The 25,978-nt window shown below is 49.0% G+C and overlaps 1 protein-coding gene across 1 annotated transcript in view; it reads right to left on the bottom strand.

Annotated features, from left to right (window-relative positions):
* Positions 1-25,978, bottom strand: part of LOC125430561 (mitotic spindle assembly checkpoint protein MAD1-like) — a 283,288-nt gene that overhangs the window by 225,811 nt on the left and 31,499 nt on the right. Inside the window, exon 2 of the mRNA XM_048492541.1 lies at positions 13,405-13,545. Coding sequence (XP_048348498.1) covers positions 13,405-13,545 — 141 coding nt within the window. The remainder of the gene's footprint in view (positions 1-13,404; positions 13,546-25,978) is intronic.

Genomic DNA, 25,978 nt, shown 5'->3' with positions numbered 1-25,978 from the left:
CGATGTGTTGCCGCCCGCTTGGCGTGCACTTGCCTACAAAGATAAACGCCCGGAGCTGGGAAACAAGCACGGCTGTGAGCAGGGGAGCACCAAGGCCGAGGGTTTTATTTTCCACCCCTCTCTCTCTCTCTCTAATAACAGCAAATTCGCTTAAACACAGGTAACTCTTTCAGTTTGGCTCTCAGCAGCTTGGGTACCCATTTGGCAAATTAGAAGAAGAAAAAGAGTTTGGATTTATATCTCCCTTTCTTTCCTGTAAGAAGATTCAAAAGAGCTTACAATCTCCTCCCCCCCCCCCAACACACACACACAACACAAACACCCTGTGAGGTGGGTGGGGCTGAGAGAGCTCCAAAGAACCATGACTAACCCAAAGGTCATGTTGGTGAGGGAGCAAGCTTGTTTTCTGCTGCTCCAGAGACTAGGACCAGAAGTCATGGGTTCAAGAGGAAGAAGAAGAAGAAGAAGAGTTTGGATTTATATCCCCCCTTTCTCTCCTGCAGGAGACTCAAAGGGGTTGACAATCTCCTTGCCCTTCCCCCCTCACAACAAACACCCTGTGAGGTAGGTGGGGCTGAGAGAGCTCCGAGAAGCTGTGACTAGCCCAAGGTCACCCAGCTGGCGTGTGTGGGAGTGCACAGGCTAATCTTGAGATTCCCAGATCCCAGCCCTCCCACAGCCTTCCAGGGCTGGCAGAGCTGGGGAATCAAACCCGGGTTCCTCCAGATTAGATTACATGAGGCTCTTTCTAACCTCCCTGCGCTTCTACTGCTGCTCCAGATTCCACCCCTAGACATCAGGGAAAAAACTTCCCTGGACCATCAGGGCTGTTCGGAGCAGTGGAATGCCCTACCTCGGGAGGGTGTGGTGGAGTCTCTCCCTTCTTTGGAGGTTTTTTCAACAGAGGAGCTGGATGGCCATCTGTCAGGAGTGCTTTGCTTGTGTGTTCCTGCATGGCCAGGGGGTTGGCCTGGATGGCCTTTGTGGTCAACTCCCCCTACAGATTCTATGCATCAGAAATGGGTAGGGGGCACATACTCCTCTCCTTTGCCTAAGGACGTTGGTCACAAATTTGGACACATTTATATTAAAGAGCTTGCTCTGCTCTGAGCAACACTGGAAACTCTCGGAAGAACAGCGACAGATCTGTCTGGATTATAAGGCCATCGACAGATCTTTTCCCCCAGCAGTCAAAGAGCTTCCTCAACTCACGCGCCCCAGATGATGCCCGCTAGAATTTCAGGCACACCAAATCGAAATCGAGACGTAACGGACACGCGATCGCTCCACCCCAATTATTATTTTTTAAAAATATCTCTCGCCGCTGTTTAATCAACTCTTATTCTTCAGGGCGGAAGGGGGTCTCATACCAAGGACGACGCAGCTATTGGCAGAGGAGGGGGGATGATTAGGCGAGGCAGACCTCCCTCCTAATAACAGGGCAGGAGGAATACAAAATAACCAGCGCTCAGAAATCGCTGGGTCATTATATCTTGCCCTCGGGGTGTGACCGGCCACGGAGGTTTGTGCTGACAAAGTCATTGCTTGTCAGAGAGCTTCTGCGGCTTTTGCGTGTGGCAGGAGGCAGGGCGAGGAGAGAACTGTGTTTACAGAGCCCGCCTTAACAGGTTGGCGCTGGTACTGAGCACGAATCGTGTACTTCGTTGACTTGTCCCTGAAAGGGGTCGTCTGCGCAGTTGGGAACGCCACGAAGACAATTCCTAAATCGTTTCGTCCGGAGGGGCAAGCCCCGAGCTCTTAATGCGACCGCTTCATAGCAACAGATTCAAAGGTAGCCCTTCGCCTTTATTCGGGAAAAAGCACGTACAGGGCAGAGTCTTTATCAAAGTTCATCCGTTTGTCGAAGCGTCCCAGAAGCACAGAGCAGTCTTTCGAGGAAGGATGCAAAAACTAAGCCCAGGAGTACCTTTGCAAATCTGACACAGCGCAATGGCTGCTGCAGGAGGCGGAGCCAGTCACAAAATGGTTGCTCCAGGAGGCGGAGGAGGAGAGGAGGAGGAGGAGGAGGAGTTTGGATTTATACCCCCCCTTTCTCTCCTGTAAGGAGACTCAAAGGGGCTTGTAATCTCCTCCTCCCCCCTCACATCAAACACACTGTGAGCTGGGTGGGGCTGAGAGAGCTCCGAAGAACTGTGACTCAGCTGGTGTGTGTTGGAGTGCACAAGCTAATCTAGTTCCCCAGATAAGCCTCCACAGCTCAAGTGGCAGATCAAACCCAGTTCTCTAGATTAGAGTGCACCTGCTCTTCACCACTACGCCATTGCTGCTCCTCATCACAATGTTGAGAGCCAGCGTGGTATAGTGGTTAAGAGCAAGTTGATTCTAATCTGGAGAACCGGGTTTGATTCCCCACCTGAGTGGCAGAGGCTTATCTGGGGAGCCAGATGTGTTTCCCTACTCCTACATTCCTGCTGGGTGACCTTGGGCTACTCACAGTTCTCTCTGAACTCTCCAAGCCCCGCCTACCTCACAAGGTGTCTGTTGTGGGGAGAGGAAGGGAAAGGAGCTTGTAAGCCACATAATAGCTGGTTGCTGATGGGAACTCCTAGAGGGGAGAAGTCAGGAAGTGGGTCGTCAATTCCCCTTCTTCTGCAAGATGGCCACCAATGGAGTCCACAAGGGGATCAAAAAAGCCATTGGAAAGGGCCTCATTCCCATGCAACCGCCTCTTTTCTCCCTCCCGTTTCCCTGCAATATCGAGCCAACCAACTGGGGGGGGGGGGGACCTGATTAATTTCACATTCAAGGACACAATTATCCAACAGCGCACATCCCAATCCAAAATGGTAAGCCCCTCTAGCGCTATGAATTGATTATTGCATTTTGGGAAGCCCCGGTGAGCAGCCAGGATATCTCCAAGGTTAAAGGGCTTTGCATTGCATGTTTCAAAATGCACGGCAAATCCAAGCTCTGAGGACAGCAAATAATACATGATGCATTATAAAAATTCCACGCAGAACTCAAGAAACGTTTCGTCGGTTTTGTTATTCCAGACTCTTGGAGAAGAAGGTCAGCATAGGAGTCTCAAAATTCTGCTATTATAAAGGTAAATGCAGCGGTTCAGTGTTTGTTCATTTTGGAGCCAACCCTGGCTCTAATACATAAGAAGAGCACTGCTGGACCAGACCAGTGATCCACCGTGCCCAGCAACCTGTCTCACACAGTGACCAACCCGTTCTTCTGGAGGGCCACCAACAGAGAATAGAGGCTGAGGCCTCCCCCTGATAAGAACCTCAGAAGAGCCCTTCTGGATCAGACCAGTGGAGGTCCAACAAGTCCAGCATTCTAGATCACACAGTGGCCAACCAGTTCCTCTGGAGGTCCACTAACAGAGCATAGAGGCCAAGGCCTTCCCTTGATAAGAACATCAGAAGAGCCCTGCTGGATTAGGAATTAGTGGAGGGTCCATCCTGGCCCAACATCCCACGAGCTCACATAGTGACCCAGCCAGGTTCTCTGGAGGGCCACTGGCAAGGCATGAGAGGTGGGGGCCTTGCCTTAGGTAAGAACACATCCAGAATAGCCCCTGTTGGGTCGAGACCAGTGGAGGTCCAACAGAGTCCAGCATCTGTCCTGCACGGTGGCCAACTGTAGGTTCTCCTGGAGGTCCACCAACAGAGCATAGGGGCCGGGGCCTTCCCTTGATACTATGAACATCAGAAGAGTCACTGCTGGATCCAGGGCCAGTGGAGGAGTCCATCTAGCCCAGCATCCTGTCTCACATAGTGACCAACCAGGTTGCCTCTGGAGGGTCACCAACAAGGCATAGAGGTCGAGGCCTTCCCTTGATAAGAACATCAGAATAGCCCTGTTGGGTCAAACCAGTGGAGGTCCAAATAGTCCCAAGCATCCCAGTCTCACACACAGTGGCTTCCAACCAGTTCCTCTGAGGTCCACTAACAGAGCATAGAGGCCCAAGGCCTTCCCCTTGATATGAACATCAGAAGAGTCCTGCTGGATCAGACCAGTGGAGGTCCATCTAGCCCAGCATCCTGTCTCACATAGTGACCAAATCCAATTCCTCTTGGAGGGTCAAATTAACAAGGCATAGAGGTTTGTGGCCTTCCCTTGATAAGAACATCATCAGGAATAGCCCTAAGCTGGTCAAAACCCAGTGGGAGGTCCATCTTAGTCCACAGCATCCCTGTCTCACAGAGGGGCCAACCAGTTCCTCTGGAGGTCAACCAACAGAGCATAGAGGCCAAGGCCTTCCCTTGATATGAACATCAGAAGAGTCCTGCTGGATCAGACCAGTGGAGGTCCATCTAGCCCAGCATCCTGTCTCACATAGTGACCAACCAGTTCCTCTGGAGGGCCACCAACAAGGCATAGAGGTCGAGGCCTTCTCATAAGAACCTCAGAAGAGCCCTTCTCGATCAGACCAGTGGAGGTCCATCTAGCCCAGCATCCCGTATCACACCGTGGCCAACCAGTTCCTCTGGAGGTCCACCAACAGAGAATAGAGGCCAAGGCCTTCCCTTGATAAGAACATCAGAAGAGCCCTAACTGGGATGGGTGGTGGAGATTCATCTAGCCCAGCATCCTGTCTCACATGGTGACCAACCAGTTCCTCTGGGAGGGCCACCAGCAAAGGCATAGGAGTGAGGCAGCCTCGCCAGAACCTCCAGAAAGGAGCCCTTCTCGGTAGTCAGACAGTGGGAGATCCCATCTGGCCCAGCATCCGTATCTGCATTGACCCAAACTGTTCCTCTGAGGAGTCCCGCAACGAGAATAGAGCCAAAGGCCTTGATAAGAACATCAGAAGAGCCCTGCTGGATCAGACCAATGGAGGTCAGACCAGCGCTCTCTTTCTGTCATCCAGTCCACTGAGGTCAGCATTCTTGGAAGACCATAACTCTGAGCTTATATTGACCAATTCAACAGAATCCATGCATGGTACCTAGGTCCTGTTTGTGTGTGGACGGATAATCAAAAGATCTGTTGATGTCTGGTTGGGGTTTTACTGTGGAGGGAATTAGATTGGAAGCTTGTGGGTTTTAAAGAGAGAGAGAAAGAAAAGGGAGCTGTCATTTTTAAAACAGTGGATTTATGTGTGTTTTATGTCGCATGAAATCAAGTCAGACTTCTGGGAACCTTACGAACGAATGACCTCCCAAACGCCCCATGGTTTACAGCCTAGCTCTGGTCTTGCATAAAGAGAGCTGCAGCTTCCTTTACAGAGTCGATCCATCTTGTGTTGGGTCTTTCCCTGTTCCCGGCTTCTCCGAGCCGATTTATCCAATTATGCAAAACAGCTTGATACTATGTTTGTTGTAAAGCAAAATAGCAATGCCATCTTTAACAACCACAACAAGAAAAAAAAAAGTCTGCTTTGCTCATTCAGATGTTTGCACCCGAGAGCCAGCGGGGGGTTATTGGTTAAGAGCAGGTGCACTCTAAGCTGGAGAACAGGGTTTGATTCCCCTCTCTGCCACCTGAGCTGTGGAGGCTTATCTGGGGAACCAGATGTGTTTCTGCACTCCTACATTCCTGCTGGGTGACCTTGGGCTAGTCACAGTTCTTTGGAGCTCTCTCAGCCCCACCCACCTCACAAGGTGTTTGTTGGTTTGGGGGGGAGAAGGGAAAGAAGAAGAAGAGTTTGGATTTATATCCCCCCCTTTCTCTCCTGTAAGGAGACTCAAAGGGGCTGACAATCTCCTTGCCCTTCCCCCCTCACAACAAACACCCTGTGAGGTAGGTGGGGCTGAGAGAGCTCGGAGAAGCTGTGACAAGCCCAAGGTCACCCAGCTGGCGTGTGTGGGAGTGTACAGGCTAATCTGAATTCCCCAGATAAGCCTCCACAGCTCAGGTGGCAGAGCTGGGAATCAAACGCGGTTCCTCCAGATTAGATACACGAGCTCTTAACCTCCTACGCCACTGCATAGGAGAGAGAAAGGGGGGATATAAATTGAATTCTTCTTCTTCTTTTCTTCCCCACTGGAACCCAAAGCAATTTAACGGCGTTGTTGCCTACTTCTCCATGTTATCCTGACAAAAACACTCCTGCCAGGTAGGCTGGTATGACCAGGGGGGATGGACAAACCGACTGGCCCAGAGTCACTCCATAAGTTCCCAGGGCAGAGAGGAACCACTCGCAGACAACTCTGAAAGCGAATTTGTCCGATCTCTGCTCACTGCCAAAGAGCACCCTCATTTTAATAAACCGAAAGTACAAATCAGCACCGTGTGCCAAATTGATGCGTCACGCACAGCGTTTCTCCCGGTGTCATCAGAGCAATATCTGTGACATATGCACCCCAGCATACTATAGCTGGATGGGTTTTTTCCCCCCATGCGGCAGTATTAAAGGAACATTTGAAAAATGGGATTGCCAACGCTGCACTAGTTTGCTCTAAATCTCCCGGCTTTCTGTTTGCCGAACAGCTTTTGCGGCTTCTTTGGCTTTAAGCACCGACAAAGCTCAACGGATCCACGCCGAAGCCCCACGAGCGAACGGAGAGCTATGGTCGTGACCCTGTCAAGTTTTCACGGAATGGGGGTTGAGATTTGTTTTTCAATCAGCCATTTAAGTGTTTCCTTTCAAATGCAAGATGAAGAAGAAGAGCTTGGATTTTACGCCACCTTTCTCTCCTGTAGGGAGACTCAAGGTGGCTGACGAGCTCCTTTCCCTTCCACTCCCCATCTTGTGAGGTAGGTGGGGCTGAGAGAGTCCCGAGAGAACTGTGACTGGCCGAAGGTCACCCAGCCAGAATACAGGAGTGCGGAAACACATCTGGTTCACCAGATAAGCCTCCGCCATTCAGGTGGAGGAGTGGGGAATCAAACCCGGTTCTCCAGATTAGAATCCACCTGCTCCAGATTAGAATCCAACCAGAGCAGCAGTGGCGTAGGAGGTTGAGATCTCGTGTATCTAATCTGGAGGAACCGGGTTTGATTCCCAGCTCTGCCGCCTGAGCTGCGGAGGCTTATCTGGGGAATTCAGGTTAGCCTGTGCACTCCCACACACGCCAGCTGGGTGACCTTGGGCTAGTCACAGCTTCTCGGAGCTCTCTCAGCCCCACCTACCTCACAGGGTGTTTGTTGTGAGGGGGGAAGGGCAAGGAGATTGTCAGCCCCTTTGAGTCTCCTGCAGGAGAGAAAGGGGGGATATAAATCCAAACTCTTCTTCTTCTTCTTCTTCTTAACCCAAGGGTCCCCACGGCAACATGGTGCCCCACACCTTGCTTGGCAACTGTTGAGTGGGTGAACTCAATGGTATCTACCCCACTGAGGCCCCTCCCCTCCCATATCTTGTCTTCTATAGGCTCCACCCCCAAACCTATGCTTAGATTTGCGGGAAAGGGCAGTATAAAATGCAAGCATCGTGACAGCCAGCGCGGTGTAGTGGTGACGAGCAATGGAATCTAATCTGGAGAACTGGGTTTGATTCCCCCCCCCCCCCACTCCTCTACATGAACGGTGGACCCTAATCTGGTGAACTGGACTTGTTTTCCCCGCTCCTCCACATGAAGCCTGCTGGGTGACCCTGGGCCAGTCACAGTTCTCCCTGGACTCTCTCAACCCAACCTACCTCAACAAGGTGTCTGTTATGGGGAGAGGAAGGGAAAGGAGTTTGTCAATGAGACTCTTGAAAGGTAGAGAAAAGAAGGATATAAATCCAAACTCTTCTTCCTCAAATTCATCCTGCATTGCTTATGTTCATCGCAAGACTGAAGAGATGCTCTTCTGCCTTTTAAGCCTCTTGTCACAGGTCATTCAGCAAAACTGCTATAACTGGGGGGGAATTGCTTCCCCCCTCCACACACACACACACACATGCTGAGACATGGCAGATACACAAGTCCCCAGTTAACACTGAGATGGAGTTTCAGCTCTTTGTAATGTATGCCAAACATCTAGAAAGGATCAGACCCACAACCGGAGGCTGGGATCAGGCTGTTTCTTATCCTGAGACAGAGCGCTCTTTTGCATCATCTATGCACTAATCCTACCGCCAGAACCGGCTGGCAATTCTGTTCTGCCTGCCAAAAACCGTGCCTCTTTCCTGGCACTTGCTGAATATAGCCAAAGCTGCCTCACTGACCAAAGAACGCTTCTCCGCCAGGGTGTTATCACACTACATTTGCAGCTCTGTTTTGCCTTCTGCCCTGAGATATTGCTCTCTTAAAGGCCCGGTTCTTCTGGGCCATGGACTGACTCTGCCAGGTTCTCCGGGATATTTGCTCCCCTGTCTTGCTGCCCTCCTACTGAGGAAATCTGAAGTCTTAAGAAGATTGATTCGGCAGCCTCTGTCCTGAAGGGAGCCCAGCTAATTCTGCTAATGGGATTGACTCGTCTCTGGCCAAGGCGTCCACGTTTTGCAGCAACAGCTTGGCAGAGGAAGGGGAAATCCCTGAATGGCTTGGCCGGAAAGGAGAAGATTCGGGGCCCCCGGACTAGCCACCTCCGCTCTAGCTCTCAGACACAGACCATTGTGTCTCTAGTTAAAGCTGTTCGTATCACCGTTCAGCTTCCACCCCCAGTCAACACGGACCAATTTCCACCTAAGCGCAAATCCGGAGAGAAACCAGGAGTTTCTTGGCTGCCATCTGGTGGAGAGCGGTCGAAGGCCTCAAACACTCGACGGAAAAATAACATTAAAAAGATCTCCTGCCTCCCGAGGGGGGAAGAGGGGGGGAAACATCTGAATTATAAAAAGGTCTATCAGCAGATGCAGACAGGAACGCTCTTCCGGCAGAGCCGCATTCAAGGCTTCGGCCCCCCACGCGGAAATTTCGCTTACCCTTGCGACAGAAGAACTAATGTTCATTTACTGTTCATTCATGTTTTATCTCCTCCTTCCAAGCCTCCCTTGGAAAAGAAGCCAATTTTCAATCCTGTATAGAAGCCAGGCTCCGTTTATCATTCGCCAGGCCTCTACAGTCAGGTGGACTTAAGGAGTTGAGTCGAACTCCCCGGTTGAGGGGAGGAGGGGGGGGGACACACATTTTACAAACGCTGACGACGACACTGTTATTGCTGACAAGAACACTTGAAGCTGAGTGCGTATTTAACATTTCAAAAGAGAGGCTCCCGAAGGGAAATGGGGCGGGGGAACAGAACTTTTTTTCCGAAAGTCAAATGAAGTTACGCGAAGGACAGCCGGGACGGCCAATTCTGAAACGACCAACATTTTTCGGCCCGAGCCGAATCCGAACGAAATGGCGAACCGAAAAACAGGAGGAATGGCAAAACCCTCTTCCCAGGAAGTATGCATTAGCTCAGTGGTGGCGAACCTTTGGCACTCCAGATGTTATGGACTACAATTCCCATCAGCCCCTGCCAGCGTGGCCAATTGACCATGCTGGCAGGGGCTGATGGGAATAGTAGTCTATAACATCTGGAGTGCCAAAGGTTCGCCATCACGGCTAGCTCATGGGGCAAACCCGACCAATTCAGATGAAGGGGTGGGAAATAGTTTCAGAAGGTAGCTGTGTTGGTCTGTGATAGGACAACTGGCTTGGAGCCCAGGAGCACCTTAGAAACCAAGACGATTTTCAGGGCATGACCTGGTCAAAGTTGAATGAGTGAACAGGCCCAAGGAAGGAAAGAGGGGGAGGATACTTGGATCTGAGAATGGCCCGTGTTTAAAGGTTGACTTAGTCCTGTAGCATCGTCGAGACCAACAACATTTTCAGAGTGTAAGCTTCTGAGAGCCATAGCTCTCTTCGTCAGATAAAAAGGACTCTTTGGTTGGTCCCAAGGATCCAATACCATTCTCCAACCCCACCTGTAACACATGGGTAGACTTCATTCACAGGGGCAGTGTACAGAACTCCCACAAACTGAACATGAGCCAGCAGTGTGATTTACTTCTGCCTCTCTTGGGCCCAGCCCAAAGGAATTATGGCATTTAGGATCTAGCAATGTCCTCGACCCACTTAGGAATAAATCACATCCCCTCCATTTGCAATTTCCTCCTTCCATTACCCTCTGGGCACCAGTTTATTCTTCGACCCCCACAACTGCATCCAACCACCCAGCCCCGTCCATCAGACACCTTCCGCACATGCAGAATAATGCACTTTCAATCCACTTTCACAACTGTTTGCAAGTGGACTTTCCCATTCCGCACAGTAAAATCCAGCTGCAAAGTGCGCTGAAAGTGGATTGAAAGTGGATTATTCTGCATGTGCGGAAGGGGCCTCTGAGATGCATGTTAGAAGGGGGCTGCAGCTGTAGGCGGGGTCCCTTTTATAAAGGGCTGGTTGGGAACATGAGCCTCTAGCAGCCTGGAGAGCACCTGGCGGTTTAACAGAGAGAAAAACGGATTTACACCCAAATCCTATAAATCAGTCGTTGCTATATGATTCGTTTCAATAAAATCCTACCCTTTGGTATATCATCTAAGGCAGGGGCGGGCAATTATTTTTTCCATGGGGCCGCATAAGAAACAGAAAATATTGTGGAGGGCCGGGCAGGGGGGCGAGGCGCTTTTGAAAGCCCCGCAGAAGCCGGCAGCCAAGGCAACCGGCTTCTGCAGGGCTTTCCAAGGCGCCTCGCTCCCCAGCACAGCAGGGGGGCCAGTCAGGGTCCCCCGGCGGGCCGGATGTGGCCCGCGGGCCATATAATGCCCAGGTCTGGTCTAAGGAATCTCCAAATTTTCATGCTCATGGGCCCTTTCGGCATTCTGGCACAGCATGATGGGTAAAGCAATTCAACGGCAGCTGAATGGCAGCGGAGCCAATCACACGGTTGTGGCAGGAAGAAGAGCAAGACAACAAAATGGCTGCTTCGACTCCCCTAGTCAAGCCACATTTTAAAATTCTGCACAGGCCATCCCCTTCCCAGTGGCCAATCAGAAGGCACGCTGGGCAAAAAGTCCAATTTCTACAAACTCGTGAAGGGCACCAAACAGGAGTCAGCAAGGGTTGGGGCACCATGTCGACCATGCCAGCAGGGGCTGATGGGAATTGTAGTCCCTGAACATCTGAAGCACCAGGGTTGGACACCCCTGATCTAAGCAATACATAGTGACTCTAACAGCCAGTAACCAGTTTGAAACGGTAGCGTCTTTGCACATGCGCAACTGGGGGAAAATTCGATCCAAACTGGTTTAGCGAATCTTAAGTGGGACCAAATGACTGGATCACGTCCGATGACCTCCTCCGAGCACCGAGGGTGGAATTCACTTGCAGATAAATTTGCCGAAACCTTCGTCCAGACCAGCAATAGACGCGCCACGCAACAGCCAAAATCCCAAGAAGCCTGCTGCTCACGCACAATCCCGATTTTCTCACAATGTATCACCAACCACTCATTATCTTCAAATACTGTTTGGTCCAACACAGAACAGCTGTTCGGCTCGAACACGTTCGCTTAGAAAAACCCTCTTAATTAAAAAAAAAAGTCCCCTTCCTTTATGTTCTCCTTTCGAAAGAAGCAGAAGGACAGCTGGCGACGCGACTCGGGAAGTTAAAACAAAAAAAAGGTATGAAAAACCTAAAAGACTGATTTCTCCTACTGGAAAAAGAACGGAACGAACCGAGGTGCCCAAATCATCTTTTAACAAGGAACAGCAGGAGAGATAAAAATAGACAAAAGAAACCCTCGTCGACGTTGCCAGGGAAGATGAGCAGATAAGCGCGAGCTAAAACGCAAAGATAAAAAACGTTCCTATTCGTTTTTTGGTTTTTTTGCATGAAAGACTGGATAAAAGAATGTCAAAGCAATCCGGTTCTACCTGGGAATTGTGAACCGGTGGATCTTATAAGACAAGAGAGGGGAGGCTTTGCATTTTGACAAGTTCCTTAAGTTTCGAGAAGCTGCTTAAGTTTCCGGAAGCTACTCCAGACTTTTCCGTTGGTTGCTTTTGCTGCCGAATTGCAGTTGCAGGGTTTTCAAACCAAGATCAGAAGTGATTTACTATTGCCCGCCTCTGTGTAGCGAATATGGACTTCCTAGCTGGTCTCCCATCCATGCACGATCCAGGGTCAACCCTGCTTAGCTTCTGAGATCTTACAAGATCAGGCTAGCCTGAGCCAACCAGGTAAAGGCAAGAGACAAACAGAGGTGGTTTGCCATCGCCTATTTCTGCATCGCAACTCTAGACTTCCTTGGAAACCACCCAGCCAATTACCAATGAAGACCAACCATAATTAGCTTCTGAGATCTGACGTGATCAGACTAGCCTGAGAGATCCAGGTAAGAGCAAGAGACAAACAGAGGTGGTTTGCCATTGCTAGCCTCTGCATAGCAATCCTGGAGTTCCTTGGAGGCTTATCTGGGGAACCAGATTAGCTTGTGCGCTCCAACACATGCCAGCTGGGTGACCTGGGGTTCTTCGGAGCTCTCTCAGCCCCACCCACCTCACAGGGTGTTTGTTATGCAGGGGGAAGGAGATTGTAAACACCTTTGAGTCTCCTACAGGAGAGAAAGGGGGGATATAAATCCAAACTCCTCTTCTTCTCCTCACTTACAATCTCTGACTGGGGTAGGGCAGGCCAAATATCAAAATAAAGGAAGGAAAGTGCTTTGCAAGGGAAAAATATGCCACCAAAAATATATTTTCACCGGAAGAGCAGTTTGGTGCCAACGTATTGAATCAACAGCCTTCTCTTTTGCAGCCCAGAGTAGAAAAGCAAGTGTGTGGGCAAACCGTCTTCTCCTTCATGGAAGAAGAAGAGAGAAGCTACTAAGGTGCTTTTAAAGCGAAGGGTAAGAAAGTGATCATGGCTGCCGCGGATGAGCCCCGGAGGAAAAGGGGTGAGGAGCTGACTTTTGGGGAGTGACCGGTCATTCCCAAGGGACTTTGTGCCCCCCACCTGCACTGCACTCTAGGAAACATATAGGTCTATAATTAAAGGAGGCCTACAAGTGATGGCCACTAACCTGGATAGCTTTAAAAGGGGCTTGGATAGATTTATGGAGGAGAAGTCGATTTATGGCTACCAATCTTGATCCTCCTTGATCTGAGGTTGCAAATGCCTTAGCAGACCAGGTGCCCGGCAGCAGCAGCAGCAGCAGCAGAAGGCCCTTGCTTTCACATCCTGCCTGTGAGCTCCCAAAGGCACCTGGTGGGCCACTGCAAGTAGCAGAGAGCTGGACTAGATGGACTCTGGTCTGATTCAGCTGGCTTGTTCTTATGTTCTTATGTTCTTAAGTCTATAATGAAACGGTTGTTGGGTAGAGGCAGCCAAGGAGTCAAAGGAGGGCTATGGAGCCCATGTTAGCTGCGCGAGTGACTGATCACTCCCTAGTGACCACCTATCCCCCACTTCCTGTATAGGGTGGAAACCTATAAGTCTGTCATGAACAGATTGTTGAGTAGAGGCAGCCAAGGAGTCAAGAAAGGGACTACAGAGTCTGCTTTGGTTGGCCTCCCCGCACATACTTGCTGGAGGGTACTGCCAGAACCCTGACAATTTCCGTCCCGTGGGTTACCTCCATTTCTGCAGTGTGCGCTTCCACTTTCTGGACCATGTCCTCGGCCTCCCGCACCCGGGTGCTCAGCTGAGGGGAGTGTTCAGTCGAACTCAGCTCACTGTCGTAGGAATCCAGGATACCTCTCATCCCGTCCCGGGCCTGTCAAAGCGGAAGGAGGATAAAACAAACAAAAGTAGTTAGCTTGTGAACGTCCTCAGCAACTGCTTTACAGAAGCAAAAGGAGGAGGAGGAGGAGGAGAAGGAGGAGGGGGAGGGGGAGGGGGAGAGGGAGAGGAGGAGGAGGAGGAGGAGGGGGAGAGGGAGAGGAGGAGGAGGAGGAGGGGGAGAGGAGGAGGAGAAGGAGGAGGAGGAGGGGGAGAGGAGGAGGAGGAGGAGGAGGGGGAGAGGAGGAGGAGGAGGAGGAGGAGAAGGAGAAGGAGAAGGAGAAGGAGAAGGAGAAGGAGAAGGAGAAGGAGAAGGAGAAGGAGAAGGAGAAGGAGAAGGAGAAGGAGAAGAGGAGGAGGAGGAGGAGAGGAGAAGGAGAAGGAGAAGGAGAAGGAGAAGGAGAAGAAGGAGAAGAAGAAAGAGGGAGGGAGGGAGGAGGAGGGAGGAGGGAGGAGGAGGGAGGAGGGAGGGAGAAGGAGAAGGAGAGAAGGAGAGAAAGAAGAAGAGAGGAGGAGGGAGGGGGGGGGGGAGGAGGAGGAGAAGGAGAAGGAGAAGGAGAAGGAGAAGGAGAAGGAGAAGGAGAAGGAGAAGGAGAAGAAGAGGAGGAGGAGGAGGAGGAGGAGGAGGGGAAGGGGAAGGGGAAGGGGAAGGGGAAGGAGAAGGGGAAGGAGAAGGAGAAGGAGAAGGAGAAGGAGAAGGAGAAGGAGAAGGAGAAGGAGAAGGAGAAGGAGAAGAAGAAGAAGAAGAAGAAGAAGAAGAAGAAGAAGAAGAAGAAGAAGAAGAAGAAGAAGAAGAAGAAGAAGAAGAAGAAGAAGAAGAAGAAGAAGAAGAAGAAGAAGAAGAAGAAGAAGAAGAAGAAGAAGAAGAAGAAGAAGAAGAAGACTTTTTGCTAATTTTGTTTCATGAACAAGACCAGCAACGATTTTTTAAAATCCGCTGCAAACCAAACTTTTGGGTGAAAATAACAGAAGGTGTACAGTCATTAAAACTATGAGGGGTTTTTTCAGTAGAAATTACAGCCTTAATGAGAAAACCATTCTTGGAGAAGGCACTTAGCATAAGTAGCTCAATCTCTTGAAAAACAGGCCCAAATAGTGTTGCAAATTCAAAGTTTAATATACCTCAGTAGCTACAAGGGAGTCTCACCCTGATTATAGATTTCCAAAGAATACACAAGAAGATCTCGTAATTAATTAGACCTCCCTTTTTGACTTTTTATGAATTTATGCTAATTGTATGGAAGACAGGACTTCTGCGAATACTTGTTAATTAAAATTGCATTAAAGCTATCACTGAATGTCAACACGCTGAACAACTGAATTAAGAGAAAAAGAAATCTCTGCACCTGCTACATCAAGATGCTACAAATGCGATAGTCTTCCAAAATACATTAAATAGCAGCATACGCACTGCCTGGTCGGAATGAATTGAAGCGAAGTCTATGCCTCTCGCCTTCATCCTATACACCTGGTTACGGGGACAGAGACAGCTTTGACTGCTCTGGCAGATGATCTTTGATAAGGAGAATTTAATCCTTTTTCATCTTGCTCGATCTGCTGGTCAATTTTTGACACATTGGATTAAGTAAACGTCTAGAACCACCTAAAGCAGGGGATTGCGACGTCTCTCCAATTACTTTATTTCTTTCTAGTAAATGGGCGGCAGAGAGTTTTCCATGGTGGCAGTAGGTCTTCAGCCTAACATATAATATTCCCCAAGGGACAATCTTATTGCTCATGTTCTTTTAGAATCATAGGCCGTTTCCGCACGGGCGGAATACAGCGACCCAGGGATGCTAAAAACTGTTCGCACGGCCTCGCAACCCCCGAGTGGTGCAAAGCCGCTGTTTCCAAACCTCGCTCCCTGAGTGAACGGCAGCGGCTGGAAGGCGCCATTTCCCCACCCCTTTCCCGAACGCCTACCTTGTCTCCTGGCTTCCTGCTTGTCACAGAGGCCAGGGGACACGCCCCCCTGGCCTGCGACTCCAGAGCCGTCGCACCAGGCTGCGGGGGCGTGTCCCCTGGCTTCTGCAATGAGCTCGAAGCCAGGTGACAAGTTAGGCGTTCAGCGACGGCGCAGCCTCCATGCAAACGGTCCCAGGGGGGTGCATCGGCATTGTTTATGCCGATGCTCCCTCGCACCATTGTGGTGCGGAAAGGGCCATAGAGTTGGAAGAGATCCCCAAGGGCCACCCAGTCCAACCCCCTGCCATGCAGGAACACACAACCAAAGAACTCCCAACATATCTTCATCCAGCCTCTGTTTACAAACCTCCAAGGAAGGAGACTCCACCACTCTCCAAGGTAGTGAATTCCACTGTTGAACAGCCCTGACCATCAGGAAGTTCTTCCTAATGTTCAGGTAGAATCTCTTTTCCTGCACCCTGAATCCATCACTCTGCTGTCCAAGTCTCTGAGGCAGCAGAAAACAAGCTCTCTCCCTCATCAACACGGCATCCCTTCAAATATTTAAACAGAGCTATCATGTCCCCCCTTAACCTTCACTTCTCCAGACCAAAAGTCCCCAGCTCCCTTTGTAGGGCATGGACTCCAGACATTTGACCATGTGATTTGTGTCTGCCCAGACATACCTATAAGCAAAGGTAAAGTTTCCCCTTCAGTCGTGTCCGACCCTGGGGTACCACTGCGAGCAGTGATTTCATAGGCAAGTGTCTTTTGTGGGACAGTTTGCCATTGCTTTCCCCGGCTATTCTTTACCCCCCTAGCGATGAGCTAGGTACTGATTTATCGACCAAGAAATGGATGGATGGCTGAGCTGAGCTGACCATAAGCCAGCTGCCAGGATATCTGACCCACAGGGGGCTCAAACTCCCAACCGTGTGAGTAGCAGTGAAAGCACTTAACCACTATGCCACGCGGCTCCTTACTTATAAGAACTGAGTGCCAAACTGGATATGATGGTTGCCAAGGGACCAACCTGAATCCAGAGAAGAAGACTGTCATGCCCAGTCTTATACCAGGTCTGACCATAGTTCTCCTCCAACTGTCTCTTCCCCAATCTAGATGGCCTGAGCTAGCCTGAGAAGCTAAGCAGGGCTGACCTTGGTGAGTACTTGGATGGGATACCAGGGCTGCTATGCAGAGGAAGGCAATGGCAAACCACCTCTGAACATCTCTTGCCTTGAAAAGCCGACAGGAGTTGCCACAGGTCAACTGTGACTTCACCTGACAGCTCTTCCCAGCGACAGAAGTTTTTGGGACCCACTGAGATCTTGGCGAAGTGCCGAGGGTGTTCTTTGAGTAAGTAAATAAGTAAGCGGAGCTGTTGAGTCAGAACTGACTCACTGAGACCCCATCACGTTCCACCTCGTGGTGTTCTCAACACAAGTGATAAGCAGAGGTGGTTTGCCATTGCCTTCCTCTACATGGCGACCCTGGACATTCTTGGTGGTCTCCCATCCAATCCTTCTCAGCTATAAACTGAGACCGCAGGTGATGGAGACAGGGCTTGCCCTGGACCATCCTACATCAGGCTTCGAGATCAAAAGCCAGAGGTGGTTTGCCATTGCCTTCTTCTACATAGCAACCCTGGACTTCCTGGGTGGCCTTCTATCCAATACCTGACTCCACTTATCTTCCAAGATTTGACAAGATCAGGCTAGCTTAGCCATGACATACTTTGTAGTCAAAGCTGGAGGAGGAACCTCAAAACAAAACTCCACCCATCCAATCCTTCTCAGCTTCTGAGACATGATGAGACAGGCCTTGCCTGGACCATCTACGTCAGGGCCGAGATAAACAGAGGTGGTTTGCCATTGCCTCCTTCTACATAGCTACCCTGGACATTCTTGGTGGTCTCCCATCCAATCCTTCTCAGCTTCTGAGACATGATGAGACAGGGCTTGCCTGGACCATCTACATCAGGGCCGAGATAAACAGAGGTGGTTTGCCATTGCCTTCTTCTACATAGCAACCCTGGACTTCCTGGGTGGCCTTCTATCCAATACCTGACTCCACTTATCTTCCAAGATTTGACAAGATCAGGCTAGCTTAGCCATGACATACTTTGTAGTCAAAGCTGGAGGAGGAACCTCAAAACAACTTAAAAATTGTCTAGATACCCTGTAAATCTGCCATGAAGGCATTTTCCCGCCAATCTGTATGGACATTGAAGTCTGCAGAAGAAGAGTTTAGAATCGGCGGTGACTCCAACGGGACCATAAATAAAAACGTGGTGTACCTCCTTTTGAACACTTCTTGGGATACTTTTCACGCAAAGGACGCACGGAGGGATTTTTAGCCCCTGCAACCGCTGTGCAAAGATGGTCATACTTTTGCGTTTTTAACAGGAAGATACAAATTCTGCGCCATCAGGATCCTGACTGTATCTGAATCTCCTACGTGTAGGCTTCCAGCTTTCGACAAAGGAACTGAAAATACTGGTCCACGCAGCTATTAGCGGAGAACAAACAACAGCCGAAGCCTTAAACCAGCAATTTCAATTTGGACTAACTGCTTTATTTTTCTTGTTACACTGCACCTCAGGTGTTTCGCACAAATCTGACTGGGATGCAAGCTATGCTTTCCCCGTAGGAACGATTGCTCAAAACAATCTTTACGAGTCGCGAGCAAGATAAAGAGAGATAAATCCAGGCAACAAAGGCCTGGGATAAGCATTAACTGGAGATACCGAGCGACAATTAGGATTCATTTAATCATTTGTTCGGGATGCTCTGTACGTGAACAGACTAAATCAATTCCCTACGTGTGCAGTTCTGTAATAAAAATCCACATTCATAGACGTACATCTGGAAGACCTCATCTTCTTCCTTCCAGCCCAACAGTTATGGTCTTCCTGCCAAGTCACATTTCCTGTACTCCGCCTACAGAGGTGGTACTCCTGTGACCACCAGATACAGGGCTTTATTAATGGTGGCACCTTGCATGAAAACCCGTCCCCTTGAAATTCTCACTCTCTTGTTCTTCAGGTGTTGGGCCAAAACATTTCCTGCTATCCAGGATATCAATAAAAGGCTTGATCTTAGAATCATAGAATCATAAAGTTGGAAGAGACCCCAAGGGCCATCAAGTCCTCTGATCTGAAGAACTGGGTTTGATTCCCCGCTCTGCCACTTGAGCTGGGGAGGCTTATCTGGAGAACCAGATTAGCTTGTGCACTCCAGATTAGCTTGTGCTAGCTGGGTGACCTTGGGCTAGTCACAGTTCTTCGGAGCTCTCTCAGCCCCACCTACCTCACAGGGTGTTTGTTGTGAGGGAGGAAGGGAAAGGAGTTTGTAAGTCCCTTTAAGTCTTCTTACAGGACAGAAAGGGGGGATATAAATCCAAACTACTACTACTACTACTACTACTACTACTACTACTACTACTACTACTACTACTACTACTCCGCTCTTCTTCTTCTTCTTCTTCTTCTTCTTCTTCTTCTTCTTCTTCTTCTTCTTCTTCTTCTCCTCCTCCTTCTTCTTCTTCCTCTCCTTCTTCTTCCTCTTCCTCTTCCTCTTCCTCCTCCTCCTCCTCCTCCTCCCTGAATGTTGACAAACTCCAGGAGAGGCCCCCATAATCTGAGCATTTTTTCTCACCCGTGTCCTATAAATAATTGAGATAGATCAGTCCATGTTTTGCTAAGCGAACAGCACTGAAACGCTTCTCCTGTAAGTCGGCTCTCCGGGGACTGAGCCAGTCAGGAATTGTCGGTGCATCTTTCCCGACCAAAGACACAATCTTCAAAGAAGGCCTTAGCTTCTCTCCCCCCCCCTCCCTGCCCCCCAAAGACTGCGTTTCAGAAGTCTGTGAGGTTAACAGAGAAACCCAACGACTGGATTCCAAGATGACCACCGGACGCCCCTGTCAAAATGTGAAACTTGGAATGGAAACAAAATTGCAAAAAAAAGAACAAAGATTGGGAACACCTACAGATGTGTCCAAAACACTTTCAGAACCGAAAGGTCAACTCTGAAAGGTGAGGGCGGCTTATTGGATGAAACTAAAGGGCAGCCTGGAGCTAAAGAAACTGAGCTAATGAAGAACAAGGGAAGCAGCTGTCTTCACATCAGCCGGGAAGATCCACCCAAGATCAGCTATTTCTTTTGCTTCGATGGGGCTCCACCAATGGATAGCTGCAGATAATATGGCTAGCCAAGGCCCCTTCCACACATGCAGAATAATGCACTTTCAATCCACTTTCAATGCACTTTGCAGCTGTGTGGAATAGCAAAGTCTGTGGGTTTGCGCTGTAACCCCCAAACCGCGCCACAGTTTTTTGACAGCAATTTTCTAATTAGTTGCCCCGCGCAACGGACACGTGCGCCCGAGAAGAAATCAATGGAAACAAAATTAAAGTTACAAATCTAACCTCAGCCAATCAGATATCCAGGGGAAATTTGTTCCCGGGGTAAAGTTTATCTAATGTCATAACTTTATTGAAACCCTATATCTTCCAATCGACTTTTATCGTTTCCAAGCACGACGCGCGAGTTATCATTATTAGAGCCTCTGCCGCGGCTCGCGGGGACAGGGAAAGACTCTCCCTTTTATAAACAAGCTGTAATTGTCTGCTTTATTGATCAATAAATCTCTAAACCGACTCACTTGACCACGGTTCTACTCTATTATGCCTTTTGCGATGCTTCTCCAAGTGAAAAATATCTCCCCCTTTCTTGCTATTTCCCTCTCTTTTTCTTTTTCAAAGGAGATATTGGTTTGCCATTAACTTGTAAGAGAGAAGGAACTACGGTGGCTGACTTCCGTAATGACTTTTTAATGACAAATTCTAGTCACAGTTAAATTTGGGTTATTTTCACACGAATGAACGCCAGCGACTCATGAAACTACCCTCCTCCCGAATCCCCACGCAGGTCACTTGTCCTGTGACTTCAGCGCACGAAGAAACCCAGAAAAGATCACTTGGAAAGTACGATCGCTGTGGGATTTTCCACCCGATGCCTTCGCAACAGATTGGAAGCAGGCCTGTCCCAAGCATTAAACTTGCATTCGGTTTTAATTAACAATGATTTAAGGAGAATATTAATAAGCTGTTTCATTAGGAAGAAACCAAGCAAAGATTTTGCCATCCCCTTTCAGAATACCAAGCCCGATTAGCAGGAATAGAAAATGTTCCCCAGCAAAAAGTAGTAGTAGTAGTAGTAGTAGTAGTAGTAGTAGTAGTAGTAGTAGTAGTAGTAGTAGTAGTAGTAGTAGTAGAAGAAGAAGAAGAAGAAGAAGAAGAAGAAGAAGAAGAAGAGGAGGAGGAGGAGGGAGGGAGGAGGGAGGAGGGAGGAGGGAGGAGGGAGGAGGGAAGGAGGAGGAGGAGGAGGAGTTTGGATCTATCCCCTTCTCTCTCCCCGCAGGAGACTCAAAGGGAGCTTTGGATTAACTTCCTTGCCCCCCCCCCCCCCCCCACACAACAAACATCCTGTGAGGTAGGTGGGGCTGAGAGAGCTTCGAGTAGTAGTAGTAGTAGTAGTAGTAGTAGTAGTAGTAGTAGTAGTAGTAGTAGTAGTAGTAGTAGTAGTAGTAGTAGTAGTAGTAGTAGTTTGGGCAATGGAGGGAGAAGGCAGGAGGGGGTCAAATGGGGGGGGCAGAGCTAGGGTACGACAGGCAGGGAATGGAGCCCACATGGTCCCTTGCCCCCCCCCCAATTTAGAGCTCATTTTATTTGTACATAAAAATGGGCTTTGCTGCTAGTTCTGTATAACTGTTCCAAGAGCGATTCATAGGCCCAGCAGACAGACAGAAGTCACTCGGGCCGCGGATATTAACTGAATCATCCTTTTGATTCAATTTTCCCAGAGAAGCAATGACGCACCGCCCGCGCATCGCTTGGGAACCATGCCACACGGAAATATATTTAGCAAGAAAAGTGTAATAGTTGCTGAGGTGGGCAAATCCCTCTTTCAATTCCAGTTGGGCTTCGTGTGACTCATCGAAGGCGGACAAGGAACAACAGCGGGTGGAAAAAATAAAAACTCATCCCACTACATTAGCTAGGACGGAGATTAATTCACTAGACAGGACACAATTGCAGTTTTCATAGGATGGCATTGAGTGCTTCAAGCACATGTATTTTCACACACCGATGTAATGGTCTGCTAGATGCAGGATGTTCCAAAGACAGTGCATGAACACTGAGGGCTTTGCTACCTGCTATTCCGAATATATACGGAAAACGTAGAAAATAGCAAACGTGATTCTTGGAGCACCTTGAAGACGGATGCAATTTTAGTACAGTACAAGCTCTACACTAGACCAACCCCTCCGAGGAATCCCATGTTCTTGGTGAAACTGCCCAGAGATCATGTCAAAATCGCGTCCCTTCAAAACCAGCATTCTTTGTCCTTGTGGCGCGTGGGTAATAAGAACCACGTGCCAATAGATACAGTAAAAAGGTGAAATAATTTGTGTTGTTTTTGGCTACTTAATTGGGCCATTCGACAATCACTCTTTGTCTCTCAGGAACGTAATTTACCGAATGTGAGTGCGTGTGTGTTTTTATGGCCACTGAGAACTCGATCGTGGAGTGGGAAGGAATTTTGCTAACCAAATATGTAAAAATAATTATTTGTAAGGAGTTGGGGGGGGGGGCTGGGCACATCAAGGGCCCCAGCATCCCATGTGACATGATGTCACTTCCTGGAAAACTCCACAGGGATATCACGTAGCTCCAGGAGTGCTAGGAGCTCTATGGCTAAATTTGGGTTCCAAGTCTAGATGTCCTATTTATTGAAAGATGTCAGATGGCAACACAATAAACAGATTTTTTTTAAAAAAGATGTCTATGGAAGATATAACCAAACACACCGCTTTTAATCACTACACCACTGCTCTCAACCTCTGCCCATATCCTACTTTAGAGAACCCTTTGATGGCATTTCCCATAAGTCCGTCATAACGAGCACCCTCACAAAATGGCTGCCCTGGGAGGTGAACTCTGTCTCTTTAGTTCTGGTGGGTTTTCCAGGCTGCGTGGCCGTGGTCTGGTGGATCTTGTTCCTAACGTTTCGCCTGCATCTGTGGCTGGCATCTTCAGAGGTGTATCACAGAGGGAAGTCTGTTACACACTGTGTGTAACAGACACAGTTACACACTGCAACAGACACAGTGTGTAACAGGACACAGTGTGTAACAGACTTCCCTCTGTGATACATTACTGATAGTTGTCGAAGGCTTTCACAGCCAGATTCAACTGGTTGTTGTGGGTTTTCCAGACTGTGTGGCCGTGGTCTGGTAGATCTTGTTCCTAACATTTAGGGTGTAACAGACTTCCCTCTGTGATTCACCTCTGAAGATGCCAGCCACAGATGCAGGCGAAACGTTAGGAACAAGATCCATCAGACCACGGCCACACAGCCCGAAAAACCCACCAGAACCCATTGAATCCGGCCATGAAAGCCATCGACAATACATTTGTCTCCTTGCTCTGGGCGAGATGAAAGCGAGCGCCCGCGTGAAACATATCTGTGGGGCCACCATGATACCATGTCAAGGACTTTCTAGATGCCACCGGACCCCTGTGGATTTTGACTGCAGCCGATCACGCAGCTGCCACTCTGGAAATAAATATACACAATAAAAATGGCCACCTGTGGGGAGTTCTTTTATGCACAAGTAACGACTGTGTATTGATCGTACCCAATTGGCCATGCTGGCAGGGGCTGATGGGAATTGTAGTCCATAACATCTGGAGTGCCAAAGGTTTGCCACCACAGACATAGAGGGAAGTTCTGCCTACTTACTGGACTGTCCCTCCAAAGCTATTTTTGATCCCTAATGGAAAACCACTGGAATGGGCACGCTCAAACATTCATGGTTCCGACTGTCTTATTTTGGTCCTTGTTCGGTCGATTCTCCCAATGAGCTGTGCTATGCTTGGTTCTGTTTACGGAACCCCCCCCCAGGGTGGAAGACAGAGAGAATGATTTGGGGGGGGGGGCAAGGGACAGAGTTGAGTGCTTAATTGATTTCCCTGCTCCGCAACCTTTGGCGAAGTACGACATTGGCTGGTTCTTCAGAGTGGAAGTGGAAGTTGATGCGAAATCAACACTCTTAAAAGCCTTCTCAGCATGAATAGAGGAATCGCAGGTCTCTCATTTGCGTTAGAGAATATCTTGGGCTGTTTTTGATGCAAAGGGAGAATCATAGAATCATAGAGTTGGAAGAGACCCCAAGGGCCATCAAGTCCAACCCCCTGCCATGCAGGAACACGCAATCAAAGCTAACTCTTGACAGATGGCCATTCACACTCTCTTTAAAAACTCCACCCCACTCCAAGGCAGTGAATTCCACTACAAACAACCCGTACTGTCAGGAAGCTTTTCCTGATGTTTAGGTGGAATCTCTTTTCCTTCACCTTGAACCCATCACTCCTGGTCCTTGTCTCTGGAGAAGCAGAAAACAAGCTTGCTCCCTCACCAACATGACCTCCCTTCAAATATCTAAACATGGCTATCAGGTCACCTCTTAACCTTCTCTTCACCAAACTAAACATCCCCAGCTCCCTAAGTCTCTCCTCGTAGGGCATGGATTCCAGACCTTTGACCATTTTGGTTGCCCTCCTCTGGACTTGTTCCAGCTTGTCAACATACTTCTTGAATTGCGGTGCCCAGAACTGTACAACATATTCCAGGTGAGGTCTAACCAATGCAGACCAGAAAGGTACAATCAGATCTCTTGAACTTGATACTATACTTCTATTCATAAAGCCCAGAATCGCATTGGCTTTCTTGGCCGCTGCATCACACTGCTGACTCATGTTCAGTTTGTGGGCCACTTCTAATCAGCTTCTAGCCTAGTGATTTAAGAGAGACCATTTGTACTGGTTGTGTATGTGGGAGTGTGTGTGTATGTGTGTCTTGTCAGCCATATTTTTAGTTCCCAGTGGGAAGCACATGGGAGAATCTCTTCCCACGTTGGCACTGACGCTCTGACAGTCAACCAGACTGACTAACCGATTTGCCAGCGCAACCTGACGCCCGACACATCTGCAAATTGAGCCCGATGACTTTGGAAAGAGCCAGCGTGCCGGTATTAAACCAATTATGCATATGCGGTAAGAGGGCAAGCTAGCAACTGTCTTAAAGTGGGGGGGGGGGATGGACAGGGAAGAGAGATAGTGATTTTTATTAAATCCGCATGGGCTACAGCATGTATAATTCACGCCTGACACAAAAAGGGGCTACCGCCATCGCAGGGGCGAGGCCTACCGAGGGAAACTGAGCCTGTCAACCCCCCCTCGGCACGCCAGCGTGCATGTCGCCATCCGGTTTTGAAGCCATGCCGAAATCGAACTTCATTAGTATGGAAGAGAGGGGATCGGTTTAACAGAGGAAGGCAGGAGGAAGCAGCCACACGTCTTGTTTCAAACCCCCTCCGGGCGCTGCAGTGAAACAGCGTAGCTGCGGCGCGCTCGAGTCTTCCTTTAATTAAAAAACATAATGCAAAATTATGAACATTCTCGTCGGGGCTGCCTGCTCGCATTGTGCGCTCGACGAAAACACACGGCGACGGGGAAATCGAGCCAGAGGTATCAAAGGTTTACATTGTCCTGGATTGTGCGGAAACACGAGCCTGTCAAAGTCGCTTGAGGGCAGGGAAAGGGAACGGGGAATTAGGAGGAGCGCCACGTGTCCAAGGTTAATAGGAACACGTCGAAAGGTCACAGATGAAAAATTCATGGTTGGGAGGGCGGGCGGAGAAAGACGGCGTGGCGTAGTTCTTAGGAGCAGTAGAGTCTAATCTGGAGAACCGGGTTCGATTCCGCACTCCTCCACAGGACGCCTGTTGGGTAACCTCAAGCCAGTCACAGTTCTCTCCAAACTCTCACAGCCAAGGTAGGCTGTGGCAAACCGGCTCCAATCTGGAGAACCGGGTTCGATCCCCCGCTCCTCCACGTAAAAACTGCTGGGTGATCTTGGGCTAGCCACAGTTCTCTCAGACCTCACTGTGTATTTTAATCATTTTATTCTACGATCTTAACTGTCTTTATGATCTGTCAATACTGTACTGATGGGTTGTGTTGTACCTTGAACCCAGCCTTGGGCTGAAGTAAGGCTGGGTAAAAATCAAAATAAAGTAATCATGACTTATAAACTGATAAATATCATACTTTTTTCTATTATGCTCTGTTCCACACACAGATGATAAAAGTGGCTATCGTTCTGTTCTCCTCTGCTTCACCCTTACAACAACCCTGCAAAGAAGGTTAGGCTGACAGACAGTGACGGGCCAAATCTTGTATTTATAAAGGAATGATATTGGAATGGAAGCTATTATTTCCTTTTCTTCTAAATAAATCTGAGAACTGGGATATTGAAACCTAAAAGGAAAAGTAGTCCGCATACTTTATATGATGTTAAAAAAATTGAGAGGGACACCCTAGATCAGTGATGGCGAACCTATTAGAGACCGAGTGCCCAAATTGCAGCCCAAACCCCACTTATTTATCGCAAAGG

The sequence above is a fragment of the Sphaerodactylus townsendi genome, linkage group LG04 (assembly GCF_021028975.2).
Source record: "Sphaerodactylus townsendi isolate TG3544 linkage group LG04, MPM_Stown_v2.3, whole genome shotgun sequence".
Classification (NCBI taxonomy): domain Eukaryota; kingdom Metazoa; phylum Chordata; class Lepidosauria; order Squamata; family Sphaerodactylidae; genus Sphaerodactylus; species Sphaerodactylus townsendi.
This window is presented reverse-complemented; position numbering and strand designations above follow the sequence as displayed.